Source organism: Mesoplodon bidens, assembly GCF_964165515.1.
Source record: "Mesoplodon bidens genome assembly, contig: HAP1_SCAFFOLD_574, whole genome shotgun sequence".
Lineage (NCBI taxonomy): Eukaryota > Metazoa > Chordata > Mammalia > Artiodactyla > Ziphiidae > Mesoplodon > Mesoplodon bidens.
The window spans coordinates 25,219-46,127 of record NW_027672205.1 but is presented as its reverse complement, the minus strand read 5'-3'; the positions used below and the strand labels follow the sequence as shown (position 1 = coordinate 46,127).

At 40.1% G+C, this 20,909-nt stretch overlaps 1 protein-coding gene across 1 annotated transcript in view; it reads right to left on the bottom strand.

Annotated features, from left to right (window-relative positions):
- The window catches only part of LOC308610478 (putative helicase senataxin), a 61,535-nt gene that overhangs the window by 22,035 nt on the left and 18,591 nt on the right, over positions 1-20,909 (bottom strand). The window contains exons 9-13 of the mRNA XM_081259602.1: positions 14,526-14,625; positions 7,618-7,791; positions 5,068-5,300; positions 3,840-4,007; positions 3,008-3,158 (exon numbers count right to left, since the gene is read on the bottom strand). Coding sequence (XP_081115728.1) covers positions 3,008-3,158; positions 3,840-4,007; positions 5,068-5,300; positions 7,618-7,791; positions 14,526-14,625 — 826 coding nt within the window. The remainder of the gene's footprint in view (positions 1-3,007; positions 3,159-3,839; positions 4,008-5,067; positions 5,301-7,617; positions 7,792-14,525; positions 14,626-20,909) is intronic.

Below are 20,909 nucleotides of genomic sequence, written 5' to 3'. Positions count from 1 at the left end.
AAAAAAATAATAGTACACAACCAAGCAGACCTTATTCTAGGAATCAAAGGTATTTTCAAATTAGTAAAGCATTGTAGGGAATTCCCTGGCAGTCCAGTGGTTAGGACTCGGCACTTTCACTGCCATGGGCCTGGTTTCAAACCCTGGTCGGGGAACTCAGATCCCTTAAGCCTCGGGGTATGGAAAGAAAGAAGAAAAGAAAGAAAAGAAAAGGGGCTTCCCTGGTTGCGCAGTGGTTGAGAGTCTGCCTGCCGATGCAGGGGACAGAGGTTTGTGCCCCAGTCCGGGAAGATCCCATATGCCGTGGAGCGGCTAGGCCCGGGAGCCATGGCCACTGAGCCTGCGCGTCCAGACCCTGTGCTCCGCAACGGGAGAGGCCACAACAGTGAGAGGCCAGCGTACCACACACAAAAAAAAAAAAAAGGAAAGGAAAAGAAAGAAAAGAAAGAATGAAAGAAAGAAAGAAAAGAAAAGCAGAATTCCCTGGTTAGGACTCTGTGCTTGCACTGCCATATGGTGAGGGGGAGGGGTATATGAAGGAAAAAATACTGCATGCAGTAAAATTCAACACCCATTCATTAAAGAACTCTAATTAGGTGGGGACTTTTTTAACCTGATAAAAGCGTATATACCAAACCCCAGGAACAAACATCACACTTAATGGTGAGATGTCCAAGGTATTTCTGTAAAGGACACCCAGGACCACTGGACATAGTGAAAAGAAGCAAAAATGAAAGTACTGAATAAGAAGAAAAAAGCCGTCTTTACTGACAAGAGATGTCATTTTCTCTCTAACAAAAATATTAAAAATCCAACCTAGACACTACACTTGTGCCACCTTCGTCCCAGCCTTCTCGTGTTGTCAGCCCACACCTGAAAAAGGGCTTATTACCCTCCCTCAGGGAAAGGAAAGTGAAAACCACACGGGAACTGTTCTCGGTTGTATAATTTGATACAACTACTTTGGAGCAGAACCGGGCACTATCTAGAATCAGCACAAATCCTTCAACCCAGCATTCTCATTTCTAGGTATATATACACTAGACCAGTGTTTTTATAAACTCTTTTGACCGTGATCTATAGTATGAGGTACACTTCACATTGAAAGCCAGTACACTCATACCTCACCAATAAAACAGGTTTCACAAAACAATACTTTACCCCTCACTACCTACACTCTAATCTTTTCTGTTCTCTTCTGTTCTATCTTATCTTGTGTAAGTATGCTGGTTCTGATCTCCCTAAACTGATTTCACAATCCACTAACTGGTCACAAGCCACAGTGTGAAAGCACTGCCCTAGCAGCCTGTATGAATACTCAGGAGACGTGAGTAAGAACACAGTACTCCAGTGTACTCCCTTCAGCTGCTGTACAGTACAACACAATACAACTCAGTCACGGCAGTAAACGTTTTCATCCTGCACTGGAGAAACAGGCACAAGTACAGGAATTAAGTTTGAAATAACAAAAAAAAAAAAAGGGAAAGAACTTACATTTCTATCAATGGATAACGAATGAACTGTGCACTCATAGATGAGACACCCTATAGCAGTTAACATGAATGACCGTATCCATATACAGCGATACATAAAGTCGTAGTTCTCACAAACATAATGGTGAGTAGAAAAGTTGCCGTTCACAATGCATTTTCAGTTTTAAAGGCAAATGACCTCTAGATGTAGCTAATACATGTGCAATAAAAGGGGAAATATGTGTGATCCCTGCGAAGACAGACGACACATCCTGGCTGCTCCTGCAGCTGGTGTGGCCACGGGACTGAGTTCTGGCCAAAAGGAAATAAGCAGAGGTGCTACTGGCAGCGTCTCAGAACTTTCCTTAAAGCACAGCTAGTATATCTGTCCCTTTTTCCTTGCACTTGCTAGATGGGACTACTGGTGCTGGAGCAGCTGTTTCTGACCATGAGGTGCACTAAGGAGTGGGGGGGTCCCACGTAGTGCAGCAACAAGGTAGAAAGACCCTAGGTCTCTGAAGACTCGGAAGTAGAGTCATCACGCCAGTATCATCCCTCAGCTGCCCATCTCTGGGCTTCTGAGTAAGCAGGAAATAAACTTCTATCATAGTTAAGCCACTGTAGTTGGAGTGTCTATTATTTGAAGCCTAATTGAATCTTAACTGATTTAGGTCACTGCCAGGTAACATCAAGGAAAATAAAATTTGCTTAGGGAAGACGAGATACATGTGCTTAGAAGAGCAGCCCGACCCAGAGCCATAACCACGCCACTCAGGATGGCTGGTGTGAGAGGAGGTGTTAAGGTTAAGGGCACAGAAATGACTTTACACATTCGCTCAAGCATTCCGAATCCTCGGTGGCAATGCTCTTCAATCTGTCAACTGTACTGAAAAGACTTGTCCCTGTGGTATACTTTACATCTCAACTCCTCAGCTTCTCCGCCTATAAAATGTAGATAGGTTATTTATTGCATGGCTCAGAGGATTACTCTGAGTACTGACACATAGTGAGCACTCGGTAACCATAAGTGATGACTGCTCTAGCTTTTGTGTCACTAAACATCTACTAAGTCCCAACTGAGTGCCAGGCACTGTTCCAGGCACGGGGGTTACTACAATGAACACATTTTTAAAAGCCCTTGCCTTGGTGGACCTCGTTATATTCTAGCTAGACTGAACCATCCACGGTTCTCTGGCTTCTGGTCCTTTTTATGTACAGTAAGTTCCACCAGAGTCCTCTCCCCACTTCACTTCCTCATTGCTCTTCCAAGTTTCATCTTAGATATCATTTCCTCTAAAAGTCTTCCCTAACCCCTACACAACTGAATCAAGGGCTGCTCTAAGGTGTTTCAAACGGCACAGGGCCTGGCACAGAATAAATGCTCCAAAATATTCAGTAAACAAAGCAGTAAGTACACATGGGCCACAGCCTCAAGTAGAAAAAATGACCAGAACTGGCTTGCTCTTTGTCATTCAAAGTTACCACACTAAACACTGAAAACAAAAACAAATGAAAAGCCCACATAAGTATCATACCTAAAGGATTCTTCTTGTCTTTACACTTCTCGTTGAATTCAAGCATAATTTTTTTCGTAAGTTCATCAACAGCTGTATTGGAAGGTGCACACACAAGGACACGGTTTTGTTTGATTTTGGCATTGGAGTTCTCATCTGAATGCCCCCTCTTCTGGTTCGACAATTTGCAACAAATAAACAAACAAACAAAAAAAAACAAACAATACTGATAAGCTCTATTGTGCAGTGTTATAGTTCTTCTCTACTGTCACATATATTTGAAAGTTCCCCTAATAAATAGTTAAAAGTAAATAAAAGCACCTACATCTTACACTGATGTTAAAAAATTACTCTGGCCGGGAATTCCCTGGCCAACGAGTGGTTAGGACGCAGTGCTCTTACTGCCAAGGGCCCAGGTTTGATCCCTGGTCGGGGAACTAAGATCCCACATGCCGCATGGTGTGCCCGAAAAAAAAAAAAAAATTACTCTGGCATAAAATCTAACTTCTCTGAGCCTTACCTTACTATCCACTTATTTTATTCAATGTTCAATCCAAAATGTAACCCAGGAATACATTCAAGATTGTCTCCTGGGATTAGCCGTGACCTATAATAAAGCCCGAAGACCACTATTCTAGCCCATAGAATTAGTTTCACACAAGATAACATTTTCTGTTCCTTTTATTTCTTATAACCTTCTCTACCTCTGCTACCGCTTTATCTGATATAGTTCCACACAGTATCAAAAAGATACACAGAAGTGAAGGGAAAAACACACTTTAGTACTTATTTACACGTTAAAGTAAAACAACATACTCAATTAAGGGCACAGATGCCCTCGTGCACACTCTACCTCTGTCAGTAGGCGGTACAGGAGGCCCACAATGGTTTTTGATTTTCCTGTCCCGGGTGGTCCATGAATCAGACAGATCTTGGCAACTGCTGGGGAGTGTTTCACCATGGCATATGCAGTTTCTATCGCTTTCTTTTGGTCTTCATTGAAATCTTTTAGGTAGGCAATCTATACAAAAGACACTAGTGAGAACGAGCGGTTCTTCCTGGGATGGCACAGGAGAGCGAGAGAGTGGAAGACATCTGTTTGAACTGCTGCTGACCTTTGTCAGACAGAAGCTTTGGTGATGATCAGGCAAAACCCCAAAATGACCCTTAATCTAAGAACCACTTTCACTACTGGAAAGAGCTACTGATGAGTCTACAGGCCTCAGTCCACCTACAACCACAACAACTATATTTTTATTTGTGATTCTTATAAAGATGATCACAATAAACTGTTTTGTACTTTTCTTCTTTTTATTCCGTGGTTCTTCCCATTTTAGTCAATCCTCTCTTTAGACAGTAAAAACATTCCAAGACTTCCTTTCCTAACACAAGTGATACAGTCAAAACAACAGGGATTTGGGGTCAGATCTGAGTCTACACCTCAGTTTCACTCAAACGCTAGGTCTCTAAACTCCTAACCTCTCTGGGCTTCAGGCTTTGACAATCATTAAATCTGGGATTCCTTAGAGGGTGGGAACTGACTGAGAAAATGCATATGAAAGTCCTAACACAAGACAGGGGTTCAAATAACATTCCTTTCCTTCCGCCTGTCTCTGTGTTAATTTCCTGGAACTTACACCCAACTCTTACAACAATGAGAAATATGTGTTCACACAAAAATCACAACTTCGTCGTCACACTGACAACAGTACCAGTCAATGCTCCACTGATCATTCAAATGCAAAAGTCATTCCATTAAACCTCCTCTTACTCCTGTATTTAATTACCTAACAAACAGTTAAGTAGGATGTTCACCTCACATTTTAATGCTGCTCTGCAAGCATGTTTTCAATTCCTTTTTGGACTCTACCTTTTTTCCTGAGGTAAGCTGACTAACTTAACGCAAAGAACTACTTTGCAATATTAAAGAAAACTAAGCACTAAAAACGTCACTGGGCACACATGGTGACTATGTCTTTGTTGTAGACAACAGGGAATGTGTGACAGATAAAAATAACATGCTTTAACATCTTGACATGAAATGTTCTGACTTTCCCTGTTATCAAATGACTGTCACTCACAATTCTCTCAGATGCTGTAGTTAGTAAATCTTTTGTACAGAAGTCCATGGGGTTTGGATTCAGAACGGCTCTGGCCAGTTGGTTCCGACCACTCAGCAAAGACATGGCTTTCAACTTCCTCTGTGTAGTCACCAGAGAGCTGATTACAAGACATTTCACGAATTCATTTAAATTGACTGGTAAATTATGTTGAGTCTGGATGGAAAGGGAACACTCAGATTTCCCATTACGCACTATTATCAAGAAGGAGAAAAAGCAATTTCAGTTACCAGTGAATAACAGTGTCCAGTTAAAAAGGTTATTCAGAACAAGGTGTTTTGTAACTTTTTTTTTTGTGGTATGCAGCCCTCTCTCAATGTTGTGGCCTCTCCCGTTGCAGAGCACAGGCTCCGGACACGCAGGCTCAGCGGCCATGGCTCACGGGCCTAGCCGCTCTGTGGCACGTGGGGTCTTCTCAGACCGGGGCACGAACCCACGTCCCCTGCATCGGCAGGCGGACTCTCAACTGCTGCGCCACCAGGGAAGCCCTGTAACATGTTTTTTATACATCATTTAAATAATTTTCTCAGTAAGTATCTACTGACTGCCTCCTAAGAACCAGGCAACATTCCTGTCCTCTGGAGGCTTATTTTTTAGAAGAAGGGGGCAGATAAGCAAATAAACATGTCAGGTGATGGTAAGTGCTAGGAAGAAAGCCGAGAAGGGGGATGAGGAAGTGATGAGGGTTGTGAGGGAGTGTTGTTGTAGACAGGAGAGTCAGGGGAGGTTTTCCTGATATGATATTTGAGCAGAGCCATGGCATTAAGTGAGTGAGCCATGCCCGTAACCGGGGAAAGTGGGTTACAGGCAGAGAATCAGCAACTGCAAAGACAATGGGGCAGCAAGGTGCCTGGATTATTTTCACAACAGGGAGAAGTCCAGAATGGCTAGAAGGAAAAGCAGGGAGAAGCGAGCTAGAAGACCAAGATGGTAAATGCAGCTACACTTCAGAGGGCTCTGCAGTTAACCACTCTGAACATGACTCTGAGTCAGGTCAAGAGCACGGGACAGCTCCGCGCAGGTAAGTGACACACGCTAAGTCACACATTAAAAGAATCACTTATCGCGAATGAAGAATAAACTGCAATGGAAAAAGCACAAGAAGACAACTTAAGAGGCTAAAATCTAGGTAAAAGTGAATGGTCACGTGGGCCAGGAGGCAGCAGGAGAGGTGGCACTTGGATGTAGGATATATGGCCAAGGAAGATCCGACAGGACTTCCTGATGCATTAGATGGAGCGTGCGAGGGAAAGCAGGACTCGAGGATGACTCTGAGGTTTTGGGCTGAGCAACTGGAAGAATGGGATGGAGGTCCCACATGCTGAGTGGGGAAAAACCAGAGCAACAGCAGATGTCAGGCAGTAAATCAAGTGCTTCCTTTTGGAGTAGGTTTGAAATGTCTAATAATCTCCAAATGGAGATGTCAGGTAGTTGGATGCATGAGGAGTTCCGGGAAGGAGACAGAAACCATTGCTAAATCTTAGAAACAGAACTTTGGCAAATGTAACCACTTGTAAGAGTTGAAAGCACAGATGAAGCTAGATATCCCTGGTGCTCAACGCATCTTGCACAAAGAACTGAGCTCTGACCACACAATAGTGGACATGGCACACCAGTTAGGATGCGGCACGATGTTAAACTCTAAGAGCTTTGTTGCTATTTTTAAGGTATGATACAAAAAGGGGAAGGAATAATGATCACATATTCTCTTCCCGTAACAGAGACTAAGAGAGCAGCAATGTCAAAAAGGCAGCTTGGCATATATCAAGCATGTGGACTTCGTAGTCAAACAAAATTAGGTTTCAATTCTGGACCGAGTGTTTAATAGTAAGGATGCCTTTGGATATGTTACTTAACATCCCTGAACTCTGATTTCCCAATGAGCAGGGAACAAACCATTCTGCTTTGCAGGGCTCTGGGAAAAGATGATAAATGTGTACAGGAAGGACAGGGCACACTGGCTGGCACACAGTCAGTAGTCCTTAAATTCAAGCTAACATTATTTTTGTTATGCTACCTTAGGGAGAGAAGTCCCTACACCACAATGGATGGGAGTGATGAAACAGTAAACCCCTCCAGTTGCCTTACAATTAGTTCTGTGTTTGGTCTGCTCATCAATAATTAGCCCCCAAACCAAGGCTGGAATGTGATTTAACAAACAGATGGTTTGCAAACTGTCTGTTTTATAACAAACACACTGACAGATGAAGGAATTTACTAGAAGGAGAAGACATTACAAAAGAAAGCTTTAAAATCCTAAGTCTAAAGCAATACGTGCTGGGCCTTTTCCAGCTGAGTCTAGAAAAACTAAAAGAGGACTCTGAATGGTAAGTAATCAACCTAGCAAATACAGTCTGGTAAACATAGAGCAAACATACATCTGGTAAATGGACAGCAAATAGAGGGCTGGTAAATGTATAGCAAATACATGGCTAGTAAAGCCTAATTTAGAGGGAGATGAAAAGATGAGCTGCTGACAGATTTCTCTTCCATGTCTCATTAGGTACTTACTGACTGAAGTGCGGCGGAACGTATGAACATAGCCACAGTAATGTTCACGGGGAACTTGCAGGCGATGTCTCTCTATATCCTTCTTCTCTCCATTTACTCTTTCAGGAACCAAAAACACCAAATCATTTTCCTTTGGATGAAGCTGTTTAGCTAGTTCACATTCCTCAAGATAAACTATAACACAAGAAGAAGCCAGCATTTATTCTAACAGAATTATTTTACATGAGATTAAAGGATATTAAACGCTTGTACTAAGTTCAAGCAAGTATACAGCACTAGCGGACTTTGTACATACTTCAAAATGATAGTCTAAGCTAGTCAGCATTGACAAATATTGATCACATAGCATTATAAAAGTCTTCTTAAAACCTGCTACAAAGCCAAAATAGATGAAGTCATAATATTCAAAAGTAGCTAATACATTTCTTTTCCTTGAAGTTTACCTTAGTTTTTAATCAAGGAATTTTCACTTTTGTGCCCTGCTTTCAAAATCCCGAGAGAAAATCTGGAAACAGATCCATGTACACGTAAGAATTTTGAGCCTACTAGTGGCATTTCAAACAAGGGGGAAAGGACAGTAGTAAAATAAATGGGGCTGGGAAAACAGAGCAAGCTCTAAAATTAAAAAAAGTTCAGTACCAACTGCCAAATCCAGCAGCAACATACTGAACCAAAGCACGAAGTACTAGGATTAAGTAGACTGAACTACTAAGTCAAAAAAGAATTTTAAAAATGCATCATGTAAGAAATGTCTATTTGAAGGCATCAGAGAGCAAATACAACAATGAAGAATCACTCTGTTGAGATCCAGAAGAAGGTGGAGATCCGTAAGGGTCAGCCCAGTATTTTCCCTAGAAACATCTGAACTCTTCAGGGAGTGGCAGCCAGGAATTTGAGCAGTACCTGGGATAGCCTTGTACAAAAAAAAGAGACAAAAACTGGAGTCCAGGGCCTGCATAGATAAAGTAGGCATCCTGGTAGCCCTCAAGCTTCAGGTAGGGACCATGAAGGACTACACCCAACAATGAAGGCAGCTTCAATTCACCCGAGTACTTCAGGAAAGCTCAATCCTTTAAGCCGGATTAAGATGATCCCACATTGCTAGTACTCCCAGAATCCTGGCAGAAGCAAAGAAAAATCCTCTCTGGAAGAGGACATCCTATCATCCTAGGCCCCTGATTATTTTTTAAATAGCTTTCCAAAGACAATGACCAACATATTAGAAATAAGCAAAGCACCAGGAGAGAATACATGAACTACTAGAATCAACAAACAAACAAAAAAGGGCTGCACAAGGCACTACACAGAGTACAGTCCTTGAATTGGTTCTAGGACTCCCGCAGGCACCAAAATCCTCAGATGCTCATGTCCCTTATGTAAAACGGCATAGTATTTGCATATAACCCACGCACATCCTCCAGTACACTTTAAATCATCTCTAGATTACTTATAATACCTAATCCAATGCAAACGCTATGGACATAGTTGTAAATCCAACATAAGTGGTATGTAAATAGGTGCTGGTGCATAGCAAACATGTTTTTCTGGAATTTTTTTTCCCTGAATATTTTCAATCCACGCTTGAATCCGATGACGCAAATCCCGCAAATACAGAGGACCAACTGTATGTATAACACAGTTTAAAATATAGAGTTAAAATACGTAACAATAATAATATACAAAGTGGAACAGATAAACAGGGTTAAAGTTTTTTAAGATTTTGCCTTATCTATGGAGACACTTAAAGTATCAATGAAATCTGTAAACTTTGAATCATGTACGCTCTAAGTTTTCACCTAAACTACTAAATGGCAAAAGAGGTACAAGTTGACGTATAATTTCCAAACTAAAAGAAAAGAAAAAATGAATGGTTCAAAGGTCTCACATATATGTAAAGAGTACACTCTAGTTCTATCAGTTTTTTCTTTATATATGTTATTAGGTATTCAAAATGGTCCTATCTTCTGTTCACTGAACTTGCTATCATTGTGAAATACTCGCTTTTAATCTCAAATAATGCTCTTCTGCCGTAAAGTCTATTTAGTCTGGTATTAACAGAGCAAAACAAGTTTCTTTTAGTTGGGTTTGCATGAGTAGCTTTCTCCAATCTTCCTCTTCTAACCTTTCTGTATCCTTATGTTTACATGTATTACTTGTAAACAGCATATAACATGCCAATACTGATCTTGAAATAACTTTTTCTACCCAAAGATACTACGGCTACTTAGAAAATTGAAAGCTCACATACAGGATAAAACATATAGATGGTATCGGTTATATCAGGTAGCAAGAAAGCTCTCAAAGACTAGCCTGTCTAAAGGGCTCAGGAGCCAACTTGAAGAAACCAATTACAAAGACTTGAAACAAGTGTATTTAAGTCCATGTGTTCATAACGAGAAAACATTTTTTTAAAGTTCACTGGTCAACCCAGCACTTGCAGAGAATTAAGTCATTAGTTTGAAAACTGGTCAGGAGTCAAGTATCAATACTTATTCTACCCTTCTTTATAAAGTATACTACTGAGTAATCAAATAAAATGGAGCACTTTTTCTTTACAGAACTACAATAGCAAATAAATGAAGAAATGATCAAATAAAAATATCACCATTTTGTATCCTTTAGTAAAATAATTAATCTAGGCATTAAGGATCAACGGTTATAAGTATTACAAAAAGAGAAATTAGAGATCAAGCACCTCCTGATAAAGGAACACACCAACCTCAGCTATGAACTAGTTTTGCCAAAAATATTAGGTCAAATGAAACTGATCAAGCCTCTAGATCCAACTATCAATTTACAAAAAGTACAAAGGACTGAAAAACATACTAAACACCACCAGGGGGATGCTATCAGCAAGACACAGACACAGACCCTGTAATTCTACAGGGTCAACAACACAATTTCTTCAAAAAATAAATTACAAAGCGGGAGGGATCCATGAAGGAGACAATTGTAATTGAAGAAGACATATTAACAATGTCAGTGAGTGGACCTAACTTGGATCTTAATTCAAGCAGGCTGAAATAAATTGTTCTTTATGAGGAAACGGAAAACTTGAACACTGTCTAGCTATCTAATATTAAGAAATCATGGTTCATACTTTAGCAACAAAATAATGAATTATCAGCAAAAATACTATGAATTTTTAGGTCCATCTCTATTAGAGATAGTCACTTAAATAATTATGACACCAAAAGAAAAAAAATCTAACCAATGATGATCTGCAAAACCTCTCCCTAGAAAACTGTAAAACATTACTGAAAGTAAACCTAAATAACTGACAGTATGTATCGTATTCAAATCAGTATTAGAAAGATGTCAATTCTTAACAAATGTCCACATCTTTTTTTTCTCTAAAACTTACATGGTAATGCAAAGGGACAAGAATAGCCAACGTACTCTTAAGGCCAAACAAGGTAAGCAGACTTGCTCATTAATGTTTATAATAAAGCTTAATTAAGTAAAATTAAGCAATGTGATATGGGCAGAAAGGTAGGCAAATGATCCAACAAAGAAGAAAGGAGTCCAGAAAAAGGCGAGTGCATTAAATGGACATTAGATTTGTAACAAATATGACACTGCAGACCATGGAGAAAGGATAATCTTTTCAATAAACACTACTGGGGTAATTACATCTCCATTAGGGAAAAAAAAAATGAAACATGGCCCCTACATCTTACTCGTGTACAAAATCCATTCCAGGTCGGCAAAACAGCGAAGCCTCTAGAAAAGGGATTGGCAAACTTTCTGTAAAGAGCCAGATTTTTCTTTGCAGGCTACACATGGTGTCTGTTGCATATTCATCATCATCTTTTCTTCAAAAGCTTAAAAAAATGTAAGAACCTTACTCTTGGGCAGTATAAAAACAGGATACAGGGTAGATCTGCAAGCTGTGGTTTGCTGACACCTGTTCTAGATGTTAAGATAATATATTTATGACCTGCAGCAGGGAAAGGTCTCTTAAACCTTTGGCACAGACCATTAACCATAAAAAATACACAGATGCATTTGTTATGTTAAAAAATAAAGTCTAAACAAGAATAAAATAAGAATTTTAAAGACATCACTAAGAGAGACATAATGCAAGCCAAAGTGGGAGGATGGTTTATATCCAGATTGCATAAAGAACTTGCTACAAATCAGTAAGGAAAAGACAACTAACAGAAAATGAACAAGAGTCTTTAATAGGTGCTTCCCTAGAGAGGTTACTTGAGCATCTACTAAATATATGAGAAGGTGCTCAATCTCACTGATAGCCAGGATATTACAAAATAAAACCACAAATGGCCATCAATACACACACACTACAATGGCTAAAATGAACAGCACAATCAACACAAATGTGTTGGCAGAGACATGGAGCAACGTGACTTCCATACGCTGGTGGGGTGTGTCATTCTGCATGACTAGCTTGGCATTATCTACTCATGTTAAGCTCATGCATAATACCCTGAGACTCTGAGACCCACTTCAGGAGACAGACTCCACAAAAATGCCCTCGCATAACACGAAGAGACACATGAATGACCATAGTAGCATTATTCATAAAATGCTGTGTGTAGAAGAAGGCCTGAGGCTGCTCTCATTACAAAGGCCTGCTTACAAGGTTGGCCCCCTTGGAATCTGGGAACTTGGTTTTCCAGACAGCTCTCATCATTTGCTGATGACAATGGCTCACTGTACCTTACCTGTTTGCCAATTTTTTTCTCTACAGCTTATGTCAAACACCCACTTTACTTGTGAAAGTCATGAATGTGGGCTAGGCAGAGGGTGTTTTAGGCACTGGGTCTCTAAGCTTCCCTGGTAGATAATGTGTCACATGGGTTGTCGCAGCCCACTACTGGGAAAATTAAGTGTGTCCTGTGTGACTTCGCTGGGAAATGACTCTTGGAAACTTGCTCCTGGTTTCCTTTTTCCCTTTGCTGATTTTGCTTTGTATCCTTTTGCCATAGTAAGTCACAGCCATGAGCATGAATATAATTCCTGTGAGTCCTCCTAGCGAATCACTGAACTTGGGCATGGACTTGGAGAGCCCTGACACACAGGCCTAAACTGCTGAAAAAATGTCCATTAACGGGAGTTCTCTGGCGATCCAGTGGTTAGGACTCGGCGCTTTCACTGCTGTGGCCCGGGTTCAATCCCTGGTCGGGGAACTAAGATCCCACAAGCTGCATGGCACTGACAAAAAAAACTTCTTTAAAATAATAATCATAAAAATGTCCATCAACAGTAAAATTGTGACACAGTCACATATTGAAATACCACCACAGCAATGAAAAAAATACCAAAGATGCACACAAAATTGATGAATTACGAAGACATGTTACGTGAAAGAAGTCAGACACAAGAGTAAATGCTATGTGATTCTATCATACCATCAAGATAAATGGATGATAAACCAGTGATTTAAATATTAGAAAGAAATATAAAACTACTACAAGAAAATATGGAAGTATTTATCTGATTTCTAAAACCAACTGAACAGTAAAGAAATAAATACGGTATTTTTGAACATGTGAAGATAAAAATTGTCTGCCTCAAAAAGTGCATGTGAAACTGAACAGCAAATAATGAAATTGAAAAAAAATTAACAATGCATACAAGTAAGAAAATAACCTCCCTAAGAGATAAAAAAAGGACAAAAGGCATGAACAGACAATTATCCGCCCCCCCCCCCAAGAATATAAAAGACCAATAAAGATTTGAGGACAAAAACTACAACTTCAAATGAGATACATGTTCCATATAAAACTGAGGGATAAGTTTAAACTAGCAAATGAGAAGAGATACATTCTTACATTCTTATGTCAGAAGTGAAAATGGTATTCTTTTTGGTAGACAGAGGCAATATGAACCGAAAGTCTTAAAATGCACACACTGTTTGATCTAGCAAAGGGATTTATTCAGTGTAACAGTAAAAAATCATAAGTAATGTACATGTCTAACTAGAAATTACTGGTTAAAGAGAACTATGGAATACACTTACAATGGAATAACTACAAACACTGAACATGCTCTTATTATTTATCTCTGAAAAGACATTTATAATAGACTAAATGAAAATAAGTCAAATGTAAGCTTCACGAAGGTGGAATTTTATGTTTTCATCACAGCTACATACCTAGCATCTAGAATCATACACTATCAGGTAGTATAAAGTCAGTAAATATTTGCTGAATAAATACATGAAAAAAGTCACTTAGGTAAAATAACCCTACCCACCCACCCTTCACTCAGATGAATAGGAAGTCTAGCAGTAAGATATACAATACTATGTTCATAAGATGATCTCTGAATGATGGGAACTGTGAGTGATGTTTATTTTACTATTGGCTAATATTATCTGAATAATCTACAGTGAACATATAATACCTTCCCCCCCAAATATATGTACACGCTTTTTTTCTTAAGTGAATCTATGGAGTGGGATGGACTGCAAGGGGGAAGGAGACAGACGGAGAATTTATACTTTTTATTTTAAAGGGTTCTAAATGCTTGGTTTCTTTATAACTAAGACATAACTGTGACACCTGCTCCAGACAACTCATGAAGTGAGAGCAGAGACGGCAGAGAGATTTACTCAGAATCTGTACGCACGATCATGTCAACACCCCCTCCGCCCCCGCCAATCAAACTCCCTCACTCACCTTCTCTCTCCCTTGCCCAGCATCTAGGGACACTTTGGCCTGTGGTATTCTGCTAGCACAATGGTTAAAACCATGAATTTTATAACTGTCCCAGTAATTATCCTCATTAAGTAAAGACTTTAAACATACTCTTTGTAAGAGCTTACAAATTCACCTCAGGAAACCTATATCCCAGAAAATGCAAGCACTTATTATGTTCCCTCAAATAGCAATCTCCAATTATTATATGATAGAGCCCAAGTTACATAAGAAAGAACTCACCCACAAACTCCCAGTATTTTTTATAATCAGCAGGAAATTTTCGTAAATGCAACTGATGGAATTTCTCTTTGTTTGGAGAGCTGTTCCATTCCTGTGCCACCTACGCAAAGCAAAAAAAGCAACTTAAGAAAGCAAAAACATCTGAAAAGCCAATGTTAAACGGCAAAATTTTCCAAAGTAAGCAACCATAAAATCCAGAACCTAGAACTCCTGTGTGACACAAACATTAAAAATTAATTTGGGACTTCTGGTTTCCAGCTTGGCATGTAAGGAACTTAGAAGTCGCCACTCCATCCTAACAAGTAAAAAGAGACAAAAAGGTGGATACAGAAAATCACAACTTGCCAGCGCAGAAAACTCTTAAGTAGAAACCTCCATGCCAGGAGGAAATCCTGAACTGGATGCGACAAACTGTTGGAGGCTCAGCATGACCTCTCTTAAAAACTCTAGGGGGACCCAGTCATAAAAGGGACTCCACACTTTGGTGAGTCTTACCTCTAGGAGCTCGAACAGGCCCTCACAGTGAACACTGGAGAAAATTCCCTGTGTGCTTCCAGCGGGGGTGGGGGGTTGGTGGGGACTGGGGTAAAGGAACCATTGTGTAATACACCAGAGCATTCCTGACCTTCTTAACAAGGCCTGATCTATGAGATGCTATTTTACCGGAGTCAAAGTTGCTGGGATTTTATCAGAGCTTAAACTACTTGAGGGAAGAAAACCAGCTCCAGCCCATTCTAACCATCCTGTCTCACCCAAGGAGGTGGGGGGAAACTAAGAAGCATGTGGTGTAAAGTTCTTAGTCCAGAGGCAAAGGCTCACTAAAAGAGTGACACCTTATCATAGGACTATGGAATGGTCTTCCTTCCCCCATACCTCATTTCTATATCACTAAAGGCCTATTTACTGCTGTTCCTTTTATTTAGTAGATTACGTCTGCCTTGCAACAAAAAATTACAAGGCATACTCAAAGGCAAAAAACACAGTTTGCACAGAATAAAGAAGCACTAAAACCTGTCAGATATGGCAGGAATACTGGAATTATCAGACCAGGATTTTTTTTTTTAAACTATAGTTAATATACTAAGAGTTTAATGAAAAAAGGAGGCCATGAAATAATAGATGGGTAATGTAATGAATGAGATGTAAAGTAGAAAGAATCAAAAGGTAATGCCAGAGATCAAAAACACTGTAACAGAAATGAAGGATGCCTCTGATGGCCTCATTACTACACTGGACATTGCTGAGGAAACAATCTCTGAGCTTGAGGCTACAGCAATAGAAGCTACCAAAGCTGAAAAGCAAGGAGAAAAAAATGGGTAAAAAAAAACACACCCCAGAATATCCAAGACTGTGAGATAATGACAAAAGATGCAGCATACACATAATGGAGATACGAGAAGAAGAGAGAGCGAAAAAGAAGCAGTATTTGAGGTATAATGACCCAGAGTTTTCCAAAATTAACATCAGACACCAAACCACAGATCCAGGAAGCTCCAAGACCAAGCAGAATAAATGCCAGAAACTACACCTAGGCATATCATATTCAACCTTCAGGAATATGAAATATCAAAGATAAAGGAAAAAAAAATCATGAAAGAAGCCTGTGGGAATAAACACCTTATTTATAGAGGAGGAAGGATAAGAATTACATCTAACTTCTCCTCAGAAACCATGCAAGCAAGGAGAGAGTAGTGAAATATTTAGACTGTTGAAAGAAAAAATCCTACCAATCTAGAATTCGGAATGCTGAAAAATTATCCTTTAAAAGTGAAGGAGAAGGGCTTCTCTGGTGGCACAGTGGTTAAGAATCTGCCTGCCAACACAGGGGACACAGGTTCGATCCCTGGTCCAGGAAGATCTCACATGCCACAGAGCAACTAAGCCCGTGAGCCACAACTACTGAGCCCGCATGCCACAACCACTGAAGCCCACATGCCTAGAGCCCGTGCTCCATAACAAGAGAAGCCACTGCAATGAGAAGCCCGCACACCGCAAAGAGTAGCCCCTGCTCGCTGCAACTAGAGGAAGCCTGTGCACAGCAATGAAGACCCAATGCAGCCAAAAATAAATAAACTAAATTTATTTAAAAAAGAAAAAAATAACTCAACAGTAAGAAAACAGACAACCTGATGAAAAAGATGTGCAAAAGGCCTGGACAGACACCTCACAAAAGTAGATATACAGACCGTAAATTAGTATATGAAAAAATGCTCCATATCTTATGTCATCAAAGGAATGCAAATTAAAACAACAAGATACTATTACACACGTATTAGAATGGCCAAAATCTGGAGCACTGACAGGACCAAATGCTGACGGGGATGTGGAACAGTAGGAACTCTCATTTATTGCTCGTGGGAATGTAATGGCACCATCACCTTTTTTTTTTTTTTCTTTTTTTTTGCTGAGCCACGTGGCTTGTGGGATTTAGTTCCCTGACCGGGGATCGAACCTGTGCCCCCTGCAAGTGGAAGTGCAGAGTCCTAACCACTGGACCACCAGGAAATTCCCAAGATGGTACCACCACTTTGGAAGACTGTTCGGTGGTTTCCTATGAAACTAAACATATTCTTACTGTAGGATCCAGCAATAGTGCCCTCACTATTTATCCAAATGAACTGAAAACTTATATTTACGTTAAAAACCTGCACATGGATATTTATAGCAGCTTTATTCATAACTGCCTAAACTTGGAAGCAACCAAGATGCCCTTCAGTGGGTGAACGGATAAACCAACTATGGTACAACCAGACAATGGAATATTATTTAGTGCTAAAAAGAAATGAGCTATGAAGCCATGAAAAGACACAGAAGGACCTGAAATGCACATTACTAAGTGAAAGAAGACAATCTGGAAAGGCTACATACTGTGTGATTCCAACTATTTGACATGCTGGAGAAAGCAAACTATGGAGACAGTAAAAGGATGAGTGATTGCCAGGGTTGAGACTGTGGAGGGGTGAACAGGCAGAGCAGAGAGGATTTTTAGGGCAGTGAAAGTACGCTGATATTAAAGGACTGATACATGTCATTATACGTTTGTCCAAACCCTTAGAATATACAAATCAAGCGTGAACCCTAATGAAAACTATGGACTCTGGGTGGTAATGACGTGTCAATGTAGGTTCATCAGTTGTACAAATGTACTACATTGGTAGGGGATGTTGATAATGGGGGATGCTATGCAGAGGTTCTCTAGCTCGCTGCAACTAGAGAAAGCCTGTGTGCATCAACCAAGACCCAACCCAGCCAAAAATGAATCACATAAATTTCTATATATATTTAAAAAAGATAAGTACTGAGTACTATCTCCAAAATTTACGCCCAATGAATTCACTTCTCTTTATTTCCATAGCTACCACCTAGATCAAGCTACCATCATCTTTCTCCTGGGCTATTATAATAGCCCCCGACAGGTCTACTGCATCTATGCTTACCTTTCTACAGTTATTCTCTAATGAGCAACTAAGAATGTTTTCTTTAAAACAAAAAAGTAAACTATTACATATTGCTACTCCCCCAGCCTAAACACCAACCAACTAAAAATCCTCCAACATCTTCTCACTGTACTGAGAATGAAACCCCAACCTGCACTTACAGGGTTGTATACCATCCAGCTCTTGACTGATTTCTGCAATCTTACTTCATTTCCCTTTACCTCTAAGTTACCTCACTCCAGTCACATCAGCCTAATCTCTTTGCTCACATATGCTCAGTTAGGCCTACTTCAAAGCATTATAGTCTTGACCCTCCCCCCTCCTCTGCACAAAACCCTCCTCTCCTGGCTCTCAGCCCGATCTCAAAAGCAGCCTCCCAATGTCGCTCATCATATCAACCTGTTTTGTTTCCTTCACAGAACAAATTATAACAGGAAATTAGCTAAAAATGGTGCACTCTCCCTATAAGGGGTGTGGGCACTAAGAATCACAGCTGGTACTCCAGAAGGGCCCCCTTTCTGCCTGCTCCTTGTCTACACAACCTAAAAAGCAGCTGCCAATTACACTCTGCATACACGTGCACGCACACACAGGTAACCGAAGGGGACTGCAGACAGAGCCAGCAAACCAAAACTTTAAGAAAATAGAGTATTTGCCAAAACTGACCAAAACAATTGGTCCCTGTCAAAATAGTGCACATTTATCTAATATTTTTGTGTGTTAAACGTAAGGATTAAAAACTAATATATCCTCTATCAGTCACATCAGTGCACAAAAGACTCATATTTCTTTTTTCCCCCCACACACTGTATTTTATTTTTACAAGAGATAAATAAACTGACACCAAGCATTGCAAATGGATGACCACAACAAAAGCAACAATGATTGCAATTACCAAACACGAAACAGACTCATACTATGTCATAATATTGACATTCAGTCCAGGAATCCTCCACTGTAACAGCTCCTTTACTTTGCTGTGAAAATTGACTTGTATACTTTTTGCCTCTGAGTCCTGTGGGAATTTTTTTTTATTCAAGAGACTCATATTTCTACAAGTTGAATTTGCTCGTTTGCCCTTTGGGGCAAGGGATAATTCTACGCAATGTCATTGCATTCCACCTGCAATAAGACATAAGAACTGGATAACCAAACACTGCGTTTCATGTCCTAAATAGGATACCAACCACATTTCTGTCAAAGGACTCTAAACACACTTCAGCATTCCATTAACAAACAATATTATGAAGTCAAATTACATCCAAATGAGGATAAGAAGCCTTGGCCCAAGACTGTGGTTGATGCCACAGTCTCTGGCTTATAAGAAAGAATAAACATTAAAAGTAATCAAGGTATCTGAGAATTCTCTGGCAGTTCAGTTGTTAGTGCTTTCACTGCTGAGGGCCCAGGTTCAATCCCTGGTCAGGCAACTAAGATCCCACAAGCCACACGTTACAGTGGGAAAAAAAAAAAGGAATCAAGGTATATTAATAATACCATTAATAAATGTTGGCCTATATAAACTAGAAATGCTAAAACAATGCTGTTTCACTACATGGTTAAAGAAAAAGAACAAGATTGCAAAAATAAGAAAAAAAGAACAAGATAAAACTTCATGGTAAAGATGACAGATTGAACACAGGCATTTCCTTTCATTCCCCTGAAACCCCACTAAAACACCCAAGGGATTTTTCACAACAGGATTAATTCATTAGGATGAAGAGAACAGAAGACGAGGCAAGAGTATCAAAATCTGGGAAGCTGGTAAGCAGATGGATGAATGGTTAACTAACTCAGCAAGTCCAAGAAGCTGAACTCTAAGAAGGAAGTGTCTGACATACACCTCTAGGAGGAGGAGGGCTGAAGGGAGACTGCCCATCCCTGTTCCTAGCAAAAAGCTAGAGTGGTTTCACTTCTATAAAGTGTGACCGTCTCTGCCTGTGGGGCAGCAGATAGAGAGGGGATACTGTACTTAAAAAAAAAAAAAAAAGGTGGGGGGGGGCGTCCCTGGTGGTACAGTGGTTAGGCATCTGCCTGCCAATGCAGGGTCCACGGGTTCTATCCCTGGTCTGGGAAGATCCCACGTGCCGTGGAGCAACTAAGCCCATGCACTACAACTACTGAGCCTGCGCTCTGGAGTCTTTGAGCCACAACTACTGAAGCCCTCGCCACAACTAGGGAAAAGCCCACGTGCAGCAACGAAGACCCAACACAGCCAAAAATAAATAAAATAATTTTAAAAATAAAATAAAATAATTTTTAAACAGGGAATTAAGCAAATATTTAGATACTGAATGCCTGGACCTTTCCCTCTGCCCCCACCCTCACCCCACAGTCAGCTCCCCATCAAGCCTATGCTTTCCAGGCAGTCGATCTGAAGATTCTTCTTGGGGAAATCTGACCTCACTAAGAGGGGAAAAGAAAAGACTAAAAACAGTGACATGAGGGTGGGGATGAGGCTTCCCAATAAAATGCCAAATGGTCAACAAGCCTATCCCTTTCACTCAGAGCTTCTAATCGGTTTTAAAATATTACATGTAACAAAATATATATTATAACTATACCTAAGCATGTAATCTTAATATAAAGAATGAAACTAATTTGGATTTCACCATGTGATGGTGTCCTTCAGATCACATTTGACTTCCACAGTGCAAATAATAAAGGACCATTTTAGTAAAAGTATCTCTTTTCCTAAGCATCTCTTTTGACCTGTCATTATTTAAATGCATCCTCTTTTCTTATAGCATTAAAAAGTTGAGATATAGTTCACAATATAAAATTCACCACTTTAAAGTGTGCACACTACAGTGTGTTTTTAGTACATTCACTATTTTGTGTAACCATCACCATTATCTAATTCCAGAACATTCCCACCATCCCCAAACAAGCCTTATACCTATTAGCAGTCAGTCCTAATTCCCACACCCCTCCCTCACCCATCCCC